Genomic DNA, 22,173 nt, shown 5'->3' on the forward strand with positions numbered 1-22,173 from the left:
TAGTTTTATATACTGGTTTCAATTCGGAAGAGGTTATTTTAACTGATAATATGTGAAGATAATTGCTTATCTTAATATTGTCTTGCAATAAAAGCATAAAGTCTTACACAGTATGACTATTAGCTGGTTTAACTCGGTACAAAGAAATATTAAGAATCGGAGAACAATGACTATAGAGACCGCACCTATGTTTGTAAATGACATGTTCCCATGAGAAATAGGTAAGGTACGAACCTGTTAATGTCACTTTGACATAAGGAAATACGCTCTATATAAGGTGTACCTCTTCCTGTGCAATAATTAGGGAACCTCCTGTGCTAGCTTCGTGTGCATGATCTGTTATGACTACTGGCGTTATTAGCCAACGGCAAGCTTATCCGTGGGATCTGTGCGTGGAAGCAGTCAAAGGTTGGGGTGTTGATCTGTCAGTTTTGACCAGGCGCCCCTCCCTGGTCCTCGCCGCGCAGGCTCACTGCGTTCTCCCGGTCAGGGCGAGAACAGTCAGTATGGCGGCGGGGCGCTGCTGGAAGGATGCTGCTGCAGTTGCTGATGATGTCGCTCCTGCTGTCAGAGTATGAACAAGAGAGCCACGGAAAACGACAAGAGAACAAGCAAGGGCCGGACGTCGTGATCTCGTAGAGCGCCGATATGGCCAGGCTAGCCGACTACTTCGTTGTGGTCGGGTACGACCTCGATAAGAGGGGTGAGTCCCTGAGTGTTTTTGGAACCGGGCTGCAGCCTCAGTATAGTAAACAGGAGGCGGGGAGCGCAGGGAAGGGGAGGCGGGGATGGGCCGGGGCCGGGACGGGACAACACTGTGCACCCTACTTCAGACATCCCAGTGCAGGCAAGCGCCTCCACTAACAGCCGCGGATGCCAGAGGCCTGAGCGGAGGGCCCGAAATCAGAGCTGTCTGTGTCAAATCTGGAAAGTACAAAAAGAAACAAAGACGAAAGCGAAGGAACTGTAACACTGTGCCGGGGATAAGGTGCTTACGGCCCTGTAGTTGTCATGTGGTTGAAATGTACCGTTTTAAAAGAGCGCTGTGCTGCAGATCTGGAAAGGGTGGACTCGTGTGTCTGCGTGTTACTTAGTCCTAAACTGAATACCGAAAGTGCGTAAGGGATGGAAACAAAATAAGGGCAACGTGACTTTATTTGTTTCAGTTGCATGGTAAATGAGCTGTTAACCTCTATCCGACAGGAAACAGGTTGATGTTTTATTGTCTGTGGCGTAAATTGACAACTGAACAGCCAACTATATTTTAGTGTTAGAAGGGTGTTTGACACAGTATGTCCATTGCGACCCTTTACTTTTTTGAAAGTCACATCGTGAAGAACTTGATATTGATCAAGATCTCATTAGTATTTTTTTAAGAAGAAACACGTTTAACTCGGGCTGAATTCTGCATCCGTATTCTTTGCTGAGGAGGGAGAGAGAATAAATCAAGTCCTCTATGGAAAGTTAAAATTCGCATCTGCAGTGTGTTGTGCATAGCCGCTGTAGGCCTGCTGGCATTTAATATTGCTCTCATCATTTGTGGCCTAGATGCATAAAGTAGGGTGTGCCTTGAAGATACACACATGAAAATGTTTTCTTTATACGGTGGGTCACTGCACGATTGAATGCAAGCACCCTGAGACAGCCTTGGGCTGTTTGTTTTTAGAATGGGTTTGCACTATGTTTTACATCTAAACTAAAACAGAAATCTCAGAATATCACTTATGTTCTTCACTAAAATGAGATATTGTAGAAGTGCAGGTCTACCAAATGCATTCTTACCGTTTCCAGTTATTCAATGTATTTTTAAGTATCCTAAAGAGAGCAAGTGTTATGACTAATTTATGTAACAGACACATTTATCCAAAGTGACAAGCGTATGTATCTGTTCGTACAGGAGGGTGTTTCAATCTAAGTGAAGCACCTTGAGCACTGTACCTCCCAAGATTCAAACCCACAACCTTCCAGAGGCCAGAGCCGTAGTCATTGCTCCAACACCTACTGTAGATAAGGGGTGGGATATTGGACTCGGCCTGCACCCAAATCTGGAGTAGGGACCAGAGGAGTCTTTGCATCCTAAAGAGTGAATCCAAAATTTTTTGTGTGCATTATTTTCCTTTCCACTGTACAGAACAGAGATGGCAGAACATCTGGGTACCAGACAAACAAGAAACAGGTTGGAATTAAAAAAAACCAACAACAAAGGCCGTTGTGTTGTTTCCAAGCCAGCCAGATGGTTTTTTTTTAAAACATAAAAAAAGCTTTGTTTTAATTGATGGAAAACCTGGCATAAACTAAAGGTAGGACTCTCAACACTGAAACGTAGCTGTTGAATGCGGGTTAACTGCAAGTCAAGAAAAGATGCTAAACCTCACTTTGGCTCCGAAAGGGAAGAGCCAATGAATGTTAACATAGTGTCTGTCAATGTAAATAGTTACAATTGTTCACACTAATGTAAGTCACCTTGATATCAGCTCAATTGGACCTGTATTACAGCTCCCAGGTCTCCAGGTTTTGAAAAGACCCAGAGTATCCTCCAGTCTGGAGCAGGACTGGACGCCTCTGTACTAGATGATACACCTTGCAGCTTTTATAAAACTTTTTTTCAATCGGGGATTCTCATCCTTGGTCTCACGGATCCACAGCTCGGCTCTTCCTCATTTCCGCTTTGTTTGTTTTTTAAACAAAATCTTAATTGAACTCAATGTTGCGTGATTTGAGACCTTGCAAGTTTCTGTCTGTACTCAGGAAGGGGGAGATCGGAGGTTCTGTATGAGACTCAACGATTGTAAAGGCAACGTTCAACAAGGTTTAGGAATGTGAAACTATTAAGATCGCATATTCTTTTATTAGGCTCATTAAGGGCTCGGCAATGTAACTGAGAGCCCAACAGGAACAAAACATCAGCAGCTGTGTGGGGCCCAGGACCAGGGCTGGGAACTTCTGTTTTCAACTATTTCTGAAGTCCTGCCTAGCCTTATGTAGTGGGAAATGAGCCACTTGTGCTGCTGTTCAGAGTGAAGGCTGCAGAAGACCCAGCCTGAAAAGTCAGGTTTGGTGATATTGTAGTTCAGATGTGGTGGAAACTTCCTGTTCGAGGAGCTACAGCTATTTTGCGACATCTGTCGTTTCCTTTGATGATTAATGAACAAGCACTTGGAATTTCTCTAGTTAGGGACACCGTGCTTTTTGCTTGCCAAAGGCAAGTTCAGTAAAAATTGATTGAAATTCCTTCTCTGACTTTGAACTTATTTAGAGATTGCAGTCATTTCCCCCGATGTAGGGCTAGATGCAGTTTTTGTCTTGCGCCTATACACTATCAAGTTCATGTGCAAAATACTAGTTCTGTGTAAGCAGAGCATCTCATGAATCACTGAATAGATGGTCCTTTACCGATGGATGCTATGAAACATTGTGGAGCAGTGTGTTCATCAAATCATGAGTGGACTAACATCTCCTGACATGATGGGAGTTAAGTGTTGCCTTATCTAAAGCAAGAAACTGAATACAGTCAGATATTTTGGTGATTTAGTTAGCCTTAAGTATTGATCACACAGATGAATCAAAGGGCCCAAGTTAGTGGAAGTGTAGCAGACATATTTTTTGGAAGAGAAAGTATTCAGTAATGTAATAAAATCAGTTTGGGGGTCTTTGTGGGGGACCTGCTCTTTGAGGCTAACCTATTTTCCCCTTCACTCCTGAAAACATTTCATTTTTAGCTTCATTGATCTTAACCTTCACATCTCAAAGCTTGAAGTGTATTTAGCTGTGCGCAGATGCAGGCGTCTTAAAAAGGTAAATGTGGAGCTGAACGATCACTGACGCTAAGATCAAAGCTCTTCGTGACACTGTCTGCAATAATTTACATTTGGGTGTGGCAGCCTTAAATTTCAAAAGAAAGTATGCAGTGCATTTTGCTTGATTATGAATGAAGTCACCAAAAACAGATACTTGTAGGTTTCTTCAGAGGTTTTGCTTTAAACAGGAAATGGAGACTGCAAAGTCAGTCACTCAAGGGAATCGCAGATACACTGAGAATCAGGTTTTTGTTTATAGGCTGTGGAACAACAATGTTGTCGTTTCCAAGCACTGAATTCTGTTCGTGCTGTTCATTTGCAGCTTAAGTATCCACACTTCCCTACCAAGCAGACTTTTCTTTTAGTGGATATTTGGCTGAAAGCGGTAGAAGATCTATTTATTATTCATAACAAGAATGCTGTTCTCATAAATGCAGTACTGGGCTTGAGCAGTTTCCAGTGTTGTTGTTTAGAAAATATGGCCCAACATGTCAAACTCTGTAATTGTCAGGGGTGAATACTATTTGTCACAGAAAAGGAAGTTGTTGTTTTTCCTCGGAAAGTGATCAGAGCTGATCATTAACAGAGATGGAGAAGAGAGAACCTATTTTGTAAATGTTCTTAATCTGCATATCCATAAAACATTTCATTTTTGGTGATTTCGAGATTTGGTGTCATGACTTTTCTGTGTTTTTAAAATATTTTGGAAATATGAAACTTCCTCCTTTTCTACTGTCTCTTTTGCTAAGTGTTAATTGGTGGACATTAGGTGAAACATCTGGTTTAGACAAGATACCTCTGCAGACCAGGATATTTTGTGGCAAATAATGGTTCCAGAAGCCACAGTTAATTTCATAGTAATGAGATATTTCATACTAATTAAATGGAAATAACCCACAGACATTTATTTGTATGCTAAAAATGTGATGCTACACATTTGAAAAGTTTTCAAACCTCAAACAAGATTTATTTAATGGTTGGATGGCTTGGGGATTTTCTGCAGGTGCTACAAGAAAGGAGAACCATCATCACCACTTTGGAAACCATATAGGACATTTGACTTCTGAATTGTTATACAGACCCACAGCTGTGCATTAAATAAGATCTCTAATTATCTGTAAAAATTATGCTTCATTCACTTGCGGTTTCAATCATTAGTGAGAAACAAGTTTAATTCGTAGGACTGAGCCCTCTGCCAGTGAAGAATGTGCTTTCTAATGAAATAAGTCCATCTATGGAGAAGTTGTACAAGATTCCAGTTCTGTACAGAGTTGAAAAGTACAATAATGAATAGCTTTCACATTGGTAAATTACATCCAGACTGTTGTAGATAAAGAAGCATGTCCTGCACCGTGATCTTTTCTGGTTCTTCCTGGAATTCAGAGACTTTTTCTGCAGTCGTTTGCCATGGCCTGTTTCTGAGCAGTTTAATAATTCAGAATTGTTTTGCCTTTCCGTGAGAGTTGGATGTACAGTAATGTAACTTCCCAGAGTAAGAGCAAATCCTTTAGTTAGCTCCTTTTCCCATTCATATGCCATCTTTAACTGTATTCTGTTCAAAATGTTCTGGTATTTCAAAGAATAATTTAAACCTGTACTAGTGATACAGGTAAAATGTTTGCTCCTGTCTGCTTTGGTTGACGTGTGAATTATTGGTGTCTTGGGTTCTCATGTGTATGCCTGTCTGTTTTATTTGTGACACATTTCTGAAATGTCAGTTTTCTGCATACAGTTCACCTGATGGCATCGTCTCATAGTGCTGCAGTGATGCCAATTCAGCTTTCTACAAATAAATAAGGCTACTATTTAATTTATGTAACTTGGAGTTTTTGAAATTCATCATTTGTGCAAAACCGTTCTTTAAGATTCAAAAGCTTTTTATCCATTTCATAAAAGCCCATTGGTTTATAATCTAAAGTTATTTGCTATGTTTTCCGTGTGTCAAATGGCCACGTTATAGCCAGTGTAACCACTGAAAGCTTGTGTAAACCTCTAGCTCTATATTTATTATCGTAAAGGTGGTAACAAAGTATCTGTTCCACGAAAAATGATAATGAGTGTTGTCACCATCTAAGTGGTGCTAATTTCTGATGCCACTTCCTGGAGCCTACTGGACGAGACTGATCTCTACTTTAAAATATTAGTGGTTTGATTCGGAATCGACATTAGAATGGGTGAGATATACCTATAATGCAAACAAAATATTCCTTAAAAATAACCACTAAAGTCCCAATTGCTGTCAGCTTTCTTTTTCCCCAAAACAACTCATCCAGATATTGCTTTCCTGCAAAGACAGTAGGCAAGAACTAAAGCAGGGCAAATGCAGAGTATGAAGTGAACGTCTTTATTTATTGATTAAGCAATCTTGCTTCAATAATCTGTTGCATGTGACTAAAACTTCTTCCTGCATAGCCATAGTCTAGCCTGTTTTATGCGTCTCCCTTCAGACCCATAAACACCTTGAACAATTTAAAATAAAACTTCCAATACCCTTGAGGTCCTCAGGGACAAGACTTGACTTAATTGAACCAAGAAAATAACTGAATTGATCAAGGTCATGTGATCCAAAACTTTACAGAGCGATCAGTGAAGAAGATCCTTCTGGACTATGACCCTCCATAATTGGGGTCAGGCCTTTGTAGATGCTGTAGTTGATGTTTTAGGAATTTGTTTAGCAAATTTAGATCAGCCTAAAATGGGCTTCATGAAATGAAGAGTCTAGCTTGAGAACTGAAAATGGAATAGCTGGTGTGATCAGATTGTTCCTGTTCAAAACTGGTCAGCTTTCCTTTTTTTCTTCTGTTTGAGGTCAGCGGTTTGGGAATTAAAGTCCTATTGGTTTTTACAGCAGATATATCCATATTCTAGAGGCTTTCATTTGTTTTTTTTTAATGAATCTTGTAGTATGTGTGCATCTTCCCAGGAAACATCTTGCATGAAATTCCTTACATTTCAAAAGGTGATGTTTTAAATTTGGAACGGACATGGTTTCCATATGCGAGTTATGATCGTGTGACCCACTACTGTGAGTGTTCTAATCCCCCATCGGCGAGCATCTTGGTGCTTATGATTCATGGTAGGGACGAACAGAGGGCACTGTGTTGGTGAAAGTAACATGCATTTCAATTGAGCAAGCTGTCGCGGTGACACACAGTGACACCCTCACTCTGGGCCTGTCAGGCTGCTTCCCTGCACACTGGGTTTTCTTTACGCTGCTGGAATAAATCGATTCTAGTCAGCTGAACTTTGGTCTTGGTCTTTCTTGAGCCTGTTCTTGTGAAGAACACATGGTGCTTGGGATGACTGGTGAAACTGAATGTGTGCGTACTAGTAAGGTAAGAGTAGTGATGTTCAGTTTGTCTTGCAGTAGGGTCTTACTATAGCTTCTGCCAAAATCCTTGTTTCACAGCATGTTAATTCATAATCAGATGTTTAAATAACATCTTGATTAAGAATTGCTCCTGAAATAGATTAAATTCATTTGCTTATTTTTCTAGCCTTCCAACATTCTGAGTTCCTCCCATCTCTGCCCCCCTTAAAACTAGAATGATAGAATTCTACATATAGTGGGACTTTTCAGTGGTCAAATGGTTCTCAAGAGCCTTTGTTCTTGATTGTTTTTTTACAGTTTTACATGAAGTATGATATTTTTTAAAGGCAGAGAAGAACTGGTCAAAGTTGGCAGGTATAACGGCAAAATAAGTGAAAGAGATTCCCACCCTTCCCACAAGCTTTAATTTGATTATTTTAGGGAACGCTTTCCAGTTCAGTGCAAGTCTAACGGGTCAGTTCTGTAAACTTTTTTTTTTTGATCGAGCAAACCTTTGATTTGTACAAAGAACAATTGGAAGTATTTAGATTTTTTTTTTTTAAGAGTTTTTGTGTGCCTCGGATTAGTTCTGGGAATCAGGTAGGCCTAAGTGCATCTGGCTAATTTCAAAAATGGAAAAGGTGGCCAGATTCCCATTACAAGCATTTTTATAGATTGACATGTAGTTGAAAATAATGTTGTCAGATAGATTGTCTGAGCCCATAAACAGAATTTCTGTTGTGGTATTTGTGTCCCTTCAGGCTTTTGGGACATTATCAGTCAGTGATGTTTTTAAATTTCATATTATTTTAAAACGGTCCCTATCCTTGATATCTGATATTCTTCAGGTTATGTGTGTACTTGAAGGTAGTGATCTGCACAGAAACACTTTATCTGTACCATAATACAGGGCCACTCAACCTGCAGCTATTCTTGTTCACTCCACCATTACAGAATGTTTCTGCAGCAGGTCCTTAATTATTTAATTGATTAAGCAATAAGGAAGTGACTCTTCGAAAGCACTGCAGTGAATTGGAAGGGTGGAAAGCTCAGCAGCCCTGATGCAGTATGTAAGTGACAGCTTTGCCCTCATTTGAGGTCCCCTTGGCTCAAAGCAAAAAAGCTAAAGATATAACGAGTTTTGAGGTCAATGATGTGTTTTTGAGGAAATAAAATTAACCTTAATGTTAAGATTTAATGCTTTATTTACACTGTAGCTCTCAATCGGCCTTGTTTTACACACCCGGTGTTTTTCCGAAAGATGTTGCTTACGTCAAAAAACGCATACATTGAAAAACAATTTCCTTAAGAATGCATGGGGTGGCACAGTAGCACAGTGGTTAGTATTGCTGCCTCTCAGCACTGGGGCCCTGGGTTCAGTTCTGGACCCGAGGTGCTATGTGCACGGAGGTTGTATGGGTTTCCTCCCACAGTCCAGAGACATACTGGTACGTCCATTGGCTTCTGGGCCCTGGTATGAGTGTTTGCGTGTTTGGGTGTCCCTTGTGATGGACTGGTGTCGTGTACCCTTTCCTTGTGCCTGTTGCTTTCCAGCTTAGGCCCCTGCTTCCCTGTGAACCTCAACCTGACAAAGTGGTAAGAAAATGGATGGATGGCAGAATGTATGTACATAAGGGGGAAACATTCCAGGACCACTCCTAATCAGATGAGTTATCTCCCAATAAAAACAAATGACCACTAACGATGTTTTTACAGTTGCACTAAGTCATTTTTAAGCAAAATGATTCTTAATATTTACAGTGGCAATCGAAAATATTCAGTTGACAAATATTCATAGTTGACATTCGATGTTACATTTTTGGGACTGTACTTTTAAGCCCAAATATGTGAAACACCCAGGCAGTTGTCATATGTACTCTTTCTCTCATTTTAGCCATGGAAGACTGTAATTCCTTTAGAGCTTTCCCGGGCATCTTAGTGGCCTCCTTGACTTAGTGCTTTTCTCGGCTGGATACGTTTTGAGATTTTTGAGATTTGAGATTGAGATTTTTGATTTTTGATTGAGATTTTTGAGGACACCCTGTTCTTCATAGCTTCACAGTTGTGCGATAATTTTTATATTGCACAATAGTTTCACAGTTGTGCAATAATTTTTATATTTCTTTATAAAAGACTTTACTGTGCTTGGGGGGTATGTGATGCCTTGGAAATTTTCTTATTGCCTTCCCCTGCTTGGTGCTCTTCAAAAACCCTATCTCACATTTACTGTGAAAGTACCTTTGTCTTCATGATGTAGTTGTTGTGGGACCTCCCATACATACAGTAGGTATACTTATCATGAACCCATGCGAAACACCCTAAGTGCACACAGGTGAACTCAATTCAACAAATTCCATGAGTTCCAAAGAAATTTGGTTGCATCAGAGCCCATTTAGGTTTGTTGTAGTAAATGGGGGTGAATATAGTCAGTTATTTTCTGTTTGATATTTATAAATAGTTTAGGAGGATCTGAAGAATTCTGTTCAGTTCAGTTTTGTGTTGATCAATGACAAAAAAGTCCCAAATAAATACATTGTGATTGTATATTGTAGCATGGTAAAATGTGAAAAAGTCCAAGGAGGGTGAATACTTTTCATAGCCACTGTATGAATTTCACGTTGGATGTAAAGGAGAGACTGTTGTTTCAGGTGCTGAACAGTGTGGAAAATGCTGGAGTTCATGTTCCCATAGAAACAATTATGAACTATCTATGGAACTGAACTATCAGTTCTTTTTCGTTCAATGAAACTTATAAATGTCATTTATGTACTGTACATATTTTAAGTAAGATTGCAAAATATTTGGAGACTGTTTCCTTTGTTGTATTCATTGAATGTGAAGGTTTTGTTTGTTGGGACAAGTAAAGGTTAATTAACACAAGTCTTTTCCTGTTGAGTCATCTTCAGGTGTGAACCAGGCTCTGCAGCCAAAGCGTGTTTCTTCTTTCTACGTTTGAGTGTGGAATCAACCTGTGCTTTCCTTTGCAGCCAAAAGACACTGACGCAGCTCCACACTCGATTGTAATGGTGTTTTATACAATTCAAATGAATGCTTCCATAAAAATGTATTTCATTTTGTAGATTTCTTTATGCTGTCGCTTGATATATGGTTTTATGGATTTTATGTTAGATTTTATGCCGTGTGACCAAGGTGTAGACTTGGATAAAAGATATTTTATTGATTTGTTCAGTAAGCGTATAATAGGAGATGAATAAGAGCTGGAAAAACAGTTGCCGAGTTGTCTGTGTGTCACCCAAGCGATTATTGATCTTTGTGCTTAACTTGTATGTGCAGCATGTACAAATATACAGTAGAGAACACTCCTTCAAGTTTTCAGTTTCTGGCCACTCCAAAGTTAACATTAAAGTGAGAAATAATTTGTCTTAAATCAAAAAGTATTCTTGGTACCTGTATTTAGTTTTGCACGCGTTCTTATTCTTCTATTTCTAGTAGATTATTTGATTTTAACAGGGAATCTACTGCACCATTGTGGTTGGGCTGTAGTTCAGTAATGCTGAAGTCTTTCTGCTCATAAATCTATTGTATATGACATATAGTCCCTTGTGTTAAGTGGTATATAAAATCTAGCAATCCCCATCATATGTGCTTCATTAAAATGTCATTCATGTGTGAATCCCGATTAAATTGATTTGATCTCTGCAGAATTTTGTACGGAAGTACATCTGATCACTAACTCTTTAGAAGACTGAAGTACGCTATGTATTTCTGTTGAGTAATGTAAAGCTACCACTTTTTATAGTTTTAATTTTTCAATTATTGTAAAACTACCAAATCATGTCAGTGAACTTGGCTTTTGATAGCCACTGTATGAATTTCATGTCAGATGTGAAGGAGAGATTGTTGCTGAAAGGGTTCAGGTGATAAATATCGATGACGTCATGGCAAACTTTCCCTAAACTAAGAAAAAAGAAAACATTCCCATGAATGATAGAATCAGCACGGAAGTTAAAAAGTTGAATAAACACAATCTGTAATGTATAAGACAAATTGTCTTAGAATTTCATTTTGTGCCCACTGATAATTGTGTGGAAGGTTTACATTTTAGTTCTGTTTTTTATTTTGTCCATTTTTTGTCTATTCTGTCAGTTGTCTGCTGGAAATGAAGCATTTAGCATCTTGGATTTCCTGCACCTAAAACAGAGCAGTGCTCATCGTTCACCTGCTCTTCTGTTTTATGGAGCATAGGCCTCTGTCATGTACTGGCCTAATAGCAGGTGCCCAGACTGTTACTCCATCACTAGCATCGTAGATGAAAATTAGTCTCCCTCAGCAGATGTCTTAGTAAAAACGTGTTCCAATATGTTTTGTTTCTTTGTTTTGCAGTTGCAGTACCTCTTTGCAGAATTATTTCAGCGCTGAGGTTAGGGTTTATTCTTGAAGCCTGCGATTTTTGTCGATGTGCAAAGCAATGCTTTTCTTTAGTATATGAAGCTTTTGGTCAGCGTTAATTCTGTTGACGGATTATATATGTTCCCGAGGAGAGCAGTGTACTTAATTAACTATATTGAAAACTGATTGAGGAATACCTTAGAACTGTACCTGTTTCTTTCTCTATTTTTTCATGTGATTTTTTCCATTTATACTTGTTATGGCTGTGCCAGAAACTGCCTTGTCCCTCTGGATTTTATGACCCTAGACCAGCGTCGTGGGTAGTAATTCTTAGGGTTTTTGAGTAGAAGAGCCAGTCAGCGCTGCAGTACGATGCTACAGAATTAACACTGATTGTGCTGTAGGATGCGTGTATGATGACTGCACTTTTTCTACAGCTCAGAGGTTGCACTGGAGGAAGAGAAAAGAGACAGCAGGAAACTGAGGTTTTCTCTATGAACATGTACTGTTGTTAGTTTCCCATATATAGTCAAACAACCCGGTCGTCCTCTTTTTGAGATGTGAAAAATAACTTCTTAAAGAGAATGGGATTCAGAAGTGAAGCTGGAATTTGCCTTTCAATAGAACAGAAGTTGTTGTAATGTTAAGGTTTATTCTGGTTGCTTTTGTGCTTTTTAAAGCGAGTTTATATCTTTGTGGTTTTTTTTAACTTTTGACTTCCACGTCAGTGACTGCATCAGGAGCTGTGCCTCTGTAAATGCGGGACAGTGTCCGAGTTTTAACCCCTCAGTTTTGGTCACCTGGCATCACACAGTTAGTACCTGTGAAAGACATTTTGCAATGGGCCATCTCCGTGGACCTGGTGAGGTTCTGGCAGCATAAGCTGTGGGATGATTATTGTGAGGGCAGAGGAGGAGGAAGTTGAGGTGTGTGTGTGTGTAGGCTAGCTGCTATGCAGAAAGCTGTATTTTCTAGCCGAATATTTCAGCTGAAGTGGAATCCTTGGTGGCTGCTGTGGTGCACAGGATGTGAAAACAATAATTTGTCCCATGACATCACCTGAAATGTAAAGCAATAAAGCAAGGATCAAATGTTCATGAGAATAGTGTCTCAAACATTATTGCTGATAGTATTTGGAACTGCTACTACAAAATAGTTTTACTTCCTGGCCTTGCTTGTACAGCCTTATATGCCGAATACAAAACAGGAGGAAAAAGTAAATAGGCAACACTTTGAGGAAGCAACAGATAAGGAAGTAAACACCAGCTTTAGTATTTTAATTTTGTAGTAGTGTAAAACATTTGGTGATGGGATTCAGATTTTTGTAACGTGTGCCTTTGATTTTTCTATTACAAACAAAGCAAACCAGTGTGAGAGTTATATGACAACTCTTGTGGTATTATTGGTGTCATCAAAATACAGTAAGTAGAGTAAGGTATTGGGTTAGGCTCCAAGCTATTAAAACCACCACGTATGAACTTGATCTAAAAAACCTAATGGCTACAGTTAAACTAATATTAATGTCCAAATGTTACATGTGAGAATAACAATCTTGTTTTATTGTGAAGAGTAAAAAGTAACTCAAGCACACGTCACCTAATGTTTCTTAAGATGCTTAGGCTCTGAGTCTAACTTAATTACTTTTTCTCCTTTTTAGTCATTAAGAAAACCCCAGAAGACAAATGCAGCACATCAGCCATTCTTAAGCCTCATGGCCCCAACTTTGCTGCTGTTTGTGATATTTTGTCCTCGATCTCCATTGTTATGGTAATAATAAAAATAACTATAATTTAGAATGAAAGCACGTCAGGTTCTCTAAACCACCCCAATCAGTTTGTTGTAAAGGTGGTAGTAATCTGACCTTTGTATGTCACTGTGTTTCCATGTGTGCCTCCCCATGCTGCTTCTTTAGAAATCGGTGTCCTTTTTAGTGAAAAAAACTAAAACACAACATTCATACCAAGTAAGTTTTGGTAACATATTTGACCATATATGTGTTGGTAATTCAATTATTTGTATGGTAATTAAAGAGTCCATACATGATGACTTTGTGTGTTGGCACAAATCCTTGATATTTTGCATCAACCTTTATTTTACCATTAAATTAAGGAAATCAAGAACAGAATATCTCAGCTCAAAGCTGGAGGTGGACACTTTCTGAAGTATCGAGACTCGGGGCATAAATATTGGTTGGTTAGGTAATTGTTTCTAGTCCTAATAGTTTAAACCATTCTGGTATATTACCTGTTCCATACACATATACAAGTATATGTTTCTTACTTTGTTGTGCTGAAGGTAGTAAAAACACTTAAGTGGATTTGAAGAACACAAATGTAGACCCTTTTCAAAAAGTTTTTCAGTAGTTAAAAAGTTCCATTATAATTCAGACACTTTCATTGGCAAATGAAAAAACAAGTTTAATACTCTCCACTGGAAAAATCAGTATGAAGATAAAATTCAGGATGGCTGCAGACAAGTTTTGAATAGCGGCCTTTAATTTAATACCTTTTTTTCCCATTCAGAAAAGATAACTTGAAAACTCTTAATAGACTCTTTCTTGTATCATTTCTGTATCTAAATTAGATTAGGATAAATGGAATTTATCCAGATTTTATCCAAATTGGAATCTGGTAGAATGTCTTATTTTACTTGTTGTATTAATTGAATTGCAATGTATTCATTTTGAAGATCCCAGCTATTGACAGTCATTCGTGGTTTACTGTATGAATGCACGTAGACTCCCTTGATACATGCCACAACATGTCAGAAAGAATGAAGCAGTAACATTGTCACACAGTCTGCAAGACTCAATTGCTCTACTGCGTCAAACTTGTTTTTGAAAGTTTTCTTTTCTGTCTAAAGAACGGTTGACTGAAGTTCACAATATCCAGTATAGTGATGTTTTAGTGTTATGTAGCGCTGCAATGTTCAGAGCTGCCTAGCAGACTCTGGTAGATACTCTTGGCTGTTTTAAGAAGGAACTTGCATGTTCCTTGCATGTTTTGTGCTGGTTATTGTGAGCACACCATACTCCAGTTACGTGTTGGCAGCATGGCTTCCATTGTCATGGCATACAAAATTCAGATAATTTCTCAATCCTTTGATGGGCGTTTCCAGTGTTGTGTGCTCCACATGGATGTTGTAAGATGTAAAACCACTTGTATTGAATCTGTGCTGTTTGCATAAGTAACTTGTTTCACATTTCCAGAATGTTTTTACATAATTCCAAATACAGCTACTTTCAGAACAACCCATAATGTTTTTTTTGTATGTTTTTCATCTTCTTTGTACATGTTAGAAAGTTATTTTCATCATATGACTCTTATGATGGGGGAAAAAATCCGCCCCATGCCCAGTGTGATGCACCCAGCAAGGAAGGGATTTTCCTTACATCTCTAGCATGGGCGCATATTCTGTAGACATAATGAACATTCTCCTTCTTTTTACACTTCACATCTTCATTTTGTGCTTTAGAATTCAGGCAAGTGACCAGTGTGACAATCGGAATCATTTGCACCAGTCTGATTGTACACTGCGTTCGAATTTTGGAGTACGGTTGTTGAACGTGGGAACCTTTTGTGACACTAGAGTAAAGCAGAACTGTTGTATGATGGTATGCTACGCTATTGTTGAACTCGAGTCTTATAATTTTTGTTGTAGACCATATTCTTTCAATTCTTGTGTGAAGCGAGTAGAAATACTTGAACTGTTCTTCTGCATTTTGTAGAAAACTTGCTTTCCACACCTGGAACTAGATGCAAGGCACTTCCATGTTGAGGTTTGTCCAAGCAGTAAGTTTTAAAGTCCTGAAGACGGTGGAGCAGGGCTGTTAACAAACGCAAGCGAACGGTTTCTTTGCGCAGGGCAGGGGCAACATTGCATTAACAAGACAGTAGAAAAGAACGTGCGTGAAGTAAAATGAAAATTGTTTTATTCCACTTTTTACCAATCTGAATTGACGTGTTGCAGCCTAGTCAACAGGAACATGGATCTCTTATCTCTTGGTGACGTACTGTAGTGCCCCCTGTGGCCTCGAGGGCACCGTCAGGAATGCGATGCTGTTCGCGATGAACGTGTCTTTCCTCCTCTCAACACTGGGGCCGTGTTTCCTGTTCCATTTTGATAAACGAGTGACTCGAAGGTGGGGGGGGAATCGGAGGAGCGCGCCAGGCTTCCTCGGTCTCCCCTGTGTGTGATTGTGTGGATTACACGCAATGTTTTTGTAATTCCGAAGCAGCGTTGTTTGCAGCTTGCTCGCGTTTGATTTAAATGCTGTAGGCTAGAAAATAATGGTTGTATGTTTTCAGTAAAATCTTGAATCGTTGCCTTGGAATAATGTGGCCAAGGCAGAGCTCCTCCAATCTGTTCCGAGTAGGCCCTCGATATTGTATCTTAATCTGGGGTTACAAATCACGACCCCGTTGAACTGTTTCTACATTTATTGGAAGCAGGTGGGTGAACGTCTTGCCCTTGAAAGGCCTACGAGCGCGAGTTTGTCGGTGGTGCAGGAATGGCTCCGTGTGGAGAATAGGCCTTCAGAGCAGGCTGGGCTGCAGCAGCCTTCTGAGAAGCAACCCACTCGCCAAGGGCGTTGGACCGGCTGAGGTAGCGCCACAGGCTCTAGCCTGCACTCCGAACCGCGCAGTTTCTGGGTCACAAGGTAAACTGCTGCAGACCGCTAATCTATTTCTAATTAGTGGAAGCTCCTCGGCACGTTATTGATAAAAAGGTATTAGTGCCCATGGCCAGCGTTAAGTCCTGGAGGCCGGGGATTATCAGGATTACACTGTCTGTATGACAGACACTTCAGATTCTGTGAATCACAGTAGCGGCATTTTCCTAGTTGGCAGCACTGTGCATAAGCAATTACTTTGTTACACATTAGCAGTGTTGTTTATTAAGCTCATTCATATGGTCATTTCTCCTCACCATTGTTAATGGTAAAAAGCCTTCTCACGGTGTCCTTTAACAACAGATGGGTTATTGTTGGTTCGGTCTGCCTAGGAGGGCTCAGACTACGTGTCTTTGGGCAGACAGTCAGAGAGTATAGAGTGGCATTTTTGTAGGCCACTTGACAAGTGACGCTTAAGTACATGGCTGACATGCACCTCTGCGTCTGCCCATTTTGTACTATTGTTCACGAAAACATTGATGTGGTTTACGATATCACCCTCGTCAGTGATGCTCATCCGTAGATTTTGGCAAAAGTAGCAAAAAGATGTACTTGAACCTTATATTTTACATAAGCTCATTCACTAGAAAAGTTGAACACCTCTCTAGCTAGAGCAAACGTGTAAACTTAGAATGCATCCTACTGCCATGTGGGTCAATACACAATATGAGACTTAAAAAATGTAACCGACATGTAACAGAAATGTAAGTGCCAGCACAGAGATTGTGACTTTGTGTAAGCACACATGCAGTTATGTTAAAAAACGATGCATTTTGGCAGGTAGAAAAACTTTTCACTTTATTTTCCCATGATTTGTTTCTTACTTTTTGAATCATAGTTTAATCACGTAATTATTCTGTGGCTGTAAGCATGCATGAAACAATCTGGGCGAAATGCTTACTTTTTGGGATGACTGCAGATGATCAACAAATTGAAATACAAATAAAAAGAACAAATAAAAATTGGATGATAGGAGAATGGTTTAAATTGGTAAATGACTAGGTTCTTTCTCATAAAGGATGGATGCCAATGGGTAAATAGCATTCAAATCGATACATTGACATTTCAAAGGACAGTGCTGGTTCAATAGTTCATACACTTGAAGACCTTGAAGACTCAAACTCAGGCTGTGGAAGCGGAAGACTAAAAGATTACCCCTAATAATGAAAGTGTTTGTGTATACTATATACAAAAAGATGCATATCTGAGTAACCACATGGCATTTAAATTTTTAACATATCTGCATATGTACTTGTATATACATTTACATACACATTGCAACATAAGTCTATTTTTTTCTGGTTGTTTTTTTTCTGTTTATTTTGCTGTTTAAGTTTTATCAACATTTAAGATGTTATCAGGGCCCTGTCATACGTACTGATTGAAAGGCTTGTAAAAGCAAGAAAGGTTCATAATTCTTTCCCCCAACATGTCCCCAAGTGCCCATATTTTATGCTGCCGTAGATGTCTGCCCATAAAACCACTTCTGCTGAACTGTTGACATAGTTTTTGGGCTACAGATGTCAGGCAGACAGCGGTCTATTAATATGTGCACATAACTAATTTTCATCACAAAGTTCATTTCCTGTTTGCTTCATAGAGAGGGGGAGGGAAATGTATGCATGCCTGCACATTGAATTTTTTATGTAATATATAGGCTATGGTATCGTTGATAATATGTTATATATGTTAGTGCCACAAAACTTGTAATTTAAATCTATAAGATGAAAGACTCAAAACGTAATGTGAGTAAAACTACACTTTAAACATTAACCTACTGCTGTGAAATCTAAAATACTATCATCCTGTGAAAAACCCAGGATTATATGTTCACAACCAGATCCACTGCAAGTGAAAATTTCCATCTGTCCAAATTTGAATTTGCTCTGATCAGCATTTTTTCCTCTAAACGTCCATGTTTTCTGGTTTCAACATTTAATTTGGTGCTAGTGGCTTAGAATTGAACTCGCTTTTGCTCATTGAAAGCAGAGCAACATTTTTCTTGGCAAAATTTTGTCATAGGCAGCCTTTCATTAGAATCAATGTCCAACTGCAGTTGTAAACTCAAACAAATTATTTATTATTTTTAATATATAGATTAGCTTGTTTTTAAAAATAATTACTGCGTATTACACCTATCCTGCACTGGAGTCTGGTTGCACCCCTCAATACTTGTATTCTATGCTTTTACTTCTACAGCCTGCAAGGCCTGTGCTTGATGTGGGCTTATTTCATATTGTTCTCTTCCTGAGCATACATGTTTTTTTAGACCAAAACGGAAGAACAGGATTTTTCTCAGCCTAGTGTACGAATGGTCCCAAGTAACTGCAAATCCTTTGCTCTGAGGCAGATTTATGATCACTTTCAAACAAGCACTCGTGTCAGACATTTATTTTTATTCCTAAACTTCAAGATTTATAAGTGATATTTTACTACATTAAAATGGTGGACTTTGATCTCCCTTGTAAAACGGTGTTGCCTATGCTTTGTAAAAGTCTTTAATAGAGCAGTTCATAGATTGCAGGAGTTAAAACTTACTTTGAGTGGTAACAGCAGAGCTTTGGAGAGCTGACCTCAGTTTCTGATGAAACCATGGTGACAGCCTGTAGTGTCACATTGGTTACAAGGCTTGGTTAGAAGCACTGTGGTTGTTGCAGTGGCTTTGCGCCATTGACTTCATTTTGAAAGTTATGAAGTGATCGCTCTACTTTTGGCTTGCTGGAAAATATATTTCATCTTTGGAATCCTGTTTTGTACTTCATATACACCATATGTTCACCAGGTGCACTAGAATCTCAAATTATGGGCCCTCACGTTAGAAATGTAACACAGTATGAGGAGTTATTTTGCGAGTCAGTGTGTAAAATGGCAAACAAATAATGCCAAAACAGTATTCTTGTTTAACAGGAAGATACAGTAAGTACTGTATTTTGTGAAATGAAACTAGCCTGCATGTCTTGAATAAGTATGGAAAATACATCTGATATTTAAATTAAACATGGCCTGCTGAAAAGCTTGCGCATTTATTTTTTGTGTGGCATTTTCTTGTGCAAACATTGTGGAAAATATACTGTACCTGTATATATAATAGTATGTGTGTCCATTAATGTTTTTGCATCAAGTCATCCTAGGTTGCATATAAGTTATACATTCTCTGTACATGCCTCTGTTAAAGGCAATGCAAGGGATCAGGTGTTGGAATTTGCCCTGTAAAAATGTAAAGTGACTTTTCAGTTACCTGCTTGGCCTGTGCAAAATCTAATCTATTCAGACCAAGTGTGACTTAACCTAGGTTTAGAAGCTTTTAACCATGCCACTTTTGCAAGCAAAGCACCAAGTGTGTAACATTTAGGCATATGCTTAAGCAGATTTTATTGATTAGTTGGTTTGGAAGGATTCTTCTTACTCATGAGTAGTAACATAATATAACTGACTGATAAACTGTTCCCCACAGTCTTGAATGACAGCTGTGGTGACATACAGTATACATCGTGTGCTATATATGTTATTTACTTTTTGCAGTCACTGAGAATCTATACAGCATCAAGTGTGTAGTTCATCATTAACTACTCCTAAATTATGGTTGAAGAACATGATATCAGAAGGTATGGATCACATCATACACATGGAGTGCAGTGAGTTAACATAAGTGATGGGTTTTCCCCGTGGGAATAAATATTGCATAATAGGCTGCATTATTTTATCTTGGATAGCTGACTGGTGTTTTTCTGTTTTTCTGTAAATAGAGTTTTGGGAAAGCTTTGGAAAACCTGTAGGTTTACTCGTTTTATCGGAAGCCTGTTACGGTGCTTTTATAATGCTGGTTTTGAAATACTGTACTTTTAATGACCAAACTGCATGGAAAGTACTTGGATTTATTTGCATCACAGCTGAACTTTATTTATGATTAAAGTACAGCATGGGATTTTTCTTGTTTTGTTTTAAATGAATTCTTCCTATTCATCTTTTGTTTTTACTACTGGTTAGTTCCTTTATTGCTCCAGACAAATGTTGTAAGCAAGAAGCCGCTAGTGTTTGACCAGAATGAGTGACTAAAATTTAGATGCAAGAAATGTCAATTAAGGGGCCAAAGACACTAGTATTTAATATTTCCATGGGTTTCACTTGCTTATAACATTTCTAACTTTGGGGTGGTTATCTCTTTCATGTTTTTGTAAGGCAAAGACACTGTTATTGTATTGCAAGTGCCAGAACTGACAAGTCTAAACTGACAAGTCAGTTGGCAGGTATTTTTCATAGTTTGTGACCACTTCAGTCATATTCCGGAGTCCTGTTCATTGTGCTGTGCATGTGAAAATAGTTTTTGTTTTATTTACAGTTTCCTCTCGACAGTGCACATACGGAAATTAAATTAAAAGCCCTTGCAAGTGAACTGTTTCTCAAGCGCATTTTTAAGTCTAATGATTTTTAGCTGATACTGCGAGCATAAATCTAATGTCTCCTCTTGCCGAGATGGGTATTCAGTCTTCGTATCGGAGATGTGCTCTAAAATGTTGACCTTTACAATTAATTATAAATGTGCAAAGTACATTTTTAATTCAGGCCTTTTTTACAACTGCAGTATTTCCTCTTGTGCGTCTGTTTGATATTGTTCAGAATAGCCCTCTTGTATCTGAGGCTGAATGTAATGCATTTCACACATGCTCAGAGCTCTTTGTTCACATAAGAATGATTAAACTCTTACCTACAAAGAGGTTTAGGGATTATAGGAAGTCTGGAAAAGGTTTGTGCACAAAGATTAGTTGATGGGCTGTAAGCCCCACTTCTTCAAATCTGACATCTTTCAACTTGTCTGATTTCCTTTTAACTGGCGGAACCAGAGGGCCCGCATTTAGTCTTCAAGTGACCAAGGAAATTGAGAATGTTTTTGAGCAAAATATTAAAAAATGTGGATTTTAAGACAATTTGCTGGGTGGTTTGATTTGGTCTTGGAGTGCAAAGGCTGAAATCTGTAAGGGGATCAAACACTTACTCTCAACCCCCCAGTTAACTGTTTCTGCCTCACATTTCGGATGTCTACTTTTTATGAGCGGGATGAGGAGTGACAAATACTCAGTCTGGTGAAAGACTTTAAGTTTAAGTGAAAGTTAGTCCCCGTGTTTACGTGCGTTTCCTCTGGCCGGTACAGTTTCCTCCCACAGTCCAAAAACATGCCGTGTGTCTGTGTGTCTGTCGTGTGATGGACTGGTGCCCAGAGTGTACCCTGCCCTGCACCCAGTGCTTGCATGATGGGCTCCTGCTCCCTCACAACCCTGAGCTGCAAGGAACAGTTGGAAAGGGGATGGATGGATGAATCGAACATTGACAAATGTTCAGAATTCTTTCAATAAGGAACAAGTTAAAGGTTTCTTCTTCTTCTGTATCTTCTCTTCTCTTTTCAGCATGGAATAGACTTTTAACCTGGTCCTTTGCAGCCTACGCATGCTGACGCCACTACCTACTTGAACTTTTCTGTCAGTGAAACATATTGTTACACAAATGGTTTATACTGACCTTTCTGCATATCAGAATGGATGGATATGAAATAGAGAAGAAATTTTTATAAAATTTAGGATTTTTATAACCAGACAATGTGCTGTATCCTGTGAACATAAAAAAAGAGGATTCATTCAGTATTGCTTTTCATCCAGATCTTTGAAGACCGCAATATTAATGTTCCTGAATTTTTAAAGATGCGTGATCCAGGCTGAAGCCGTTTGTGCTGAAATGCAGAGAGGTTGAAGAGAATGAGCGCCGAATCCCGGCTGATCTGGGAGGCCAGTGGAAGGACGAGCACGCGGATCTGCGCGTCGATAGACGTGGTGGTTGCTGCAGGAAATGGCTGTGGACCCGACCACTAGCCACAGCTCTCTGTCGCTGTCAAGCTGTCAGCAGGGACGATGGGATGGGTGTTAGCCTGTTTTGTCTCCGCGCACACAGAAAGAGAGTGAAGAAGGTCATTGTGGAAGCTGTCTAGCATAAACCTTTACTCGCCGTTTGAAAATACTTTAAGCTAAATTTCAAATTCATTTGATACAGTAATG

At 39.1% G+C, this 22,173-nt stretch overlaps 1 protein-coding gene across 7 annotated transcripts in view; it reads left to right on the forward strand.

Annotated features, from left to right (window-relative positions):
- Positions 1 to 330: 330 nt before the first annotated feature.
- Positions 331 to 22,173, forward strand: part of sbf1 (SET binding factor 1) — a 99,922-nt gene continuing 78,079 nt past the window's right edge. For 5 of the 7 annotated variants that reach the window (XM_088647063.1, XM_088647061.1, XM_088647065.1 and 2 more), the window contains exon 1: positions 332 to 703. In XM_088647063.1, coding sequence (XP_088503189.1) covers positions 649 to 703 — 55 coding nt within the window. In that variant the 5' untranslated portion in view covers positions 332 to 648. Of the gene's footprint in view, positions 704 to 22,173 lie in introns of all 7 variants that reach the window. The other 2 variants (XM_088647060.1, XM_088647066.1) reach the window with 2 other exon arrangements.

Source organism: Lepisosteus platostomus, chromosome 9, assembly GCF_059453375.1.
Source record: "Lepisosteus platostomus isolate fLepPlt1 chromosome 9, fLepPlt1.hap1, whole genome shotgun sequence".
In the NCBI taxonomy this organism is placed as follows: Eukaryota; Metazoa; Chordata; class Actinopteri; order Semionotiformes; family Lepisosteidae; genus Lepisosteus; species Lepisosteus platostomus.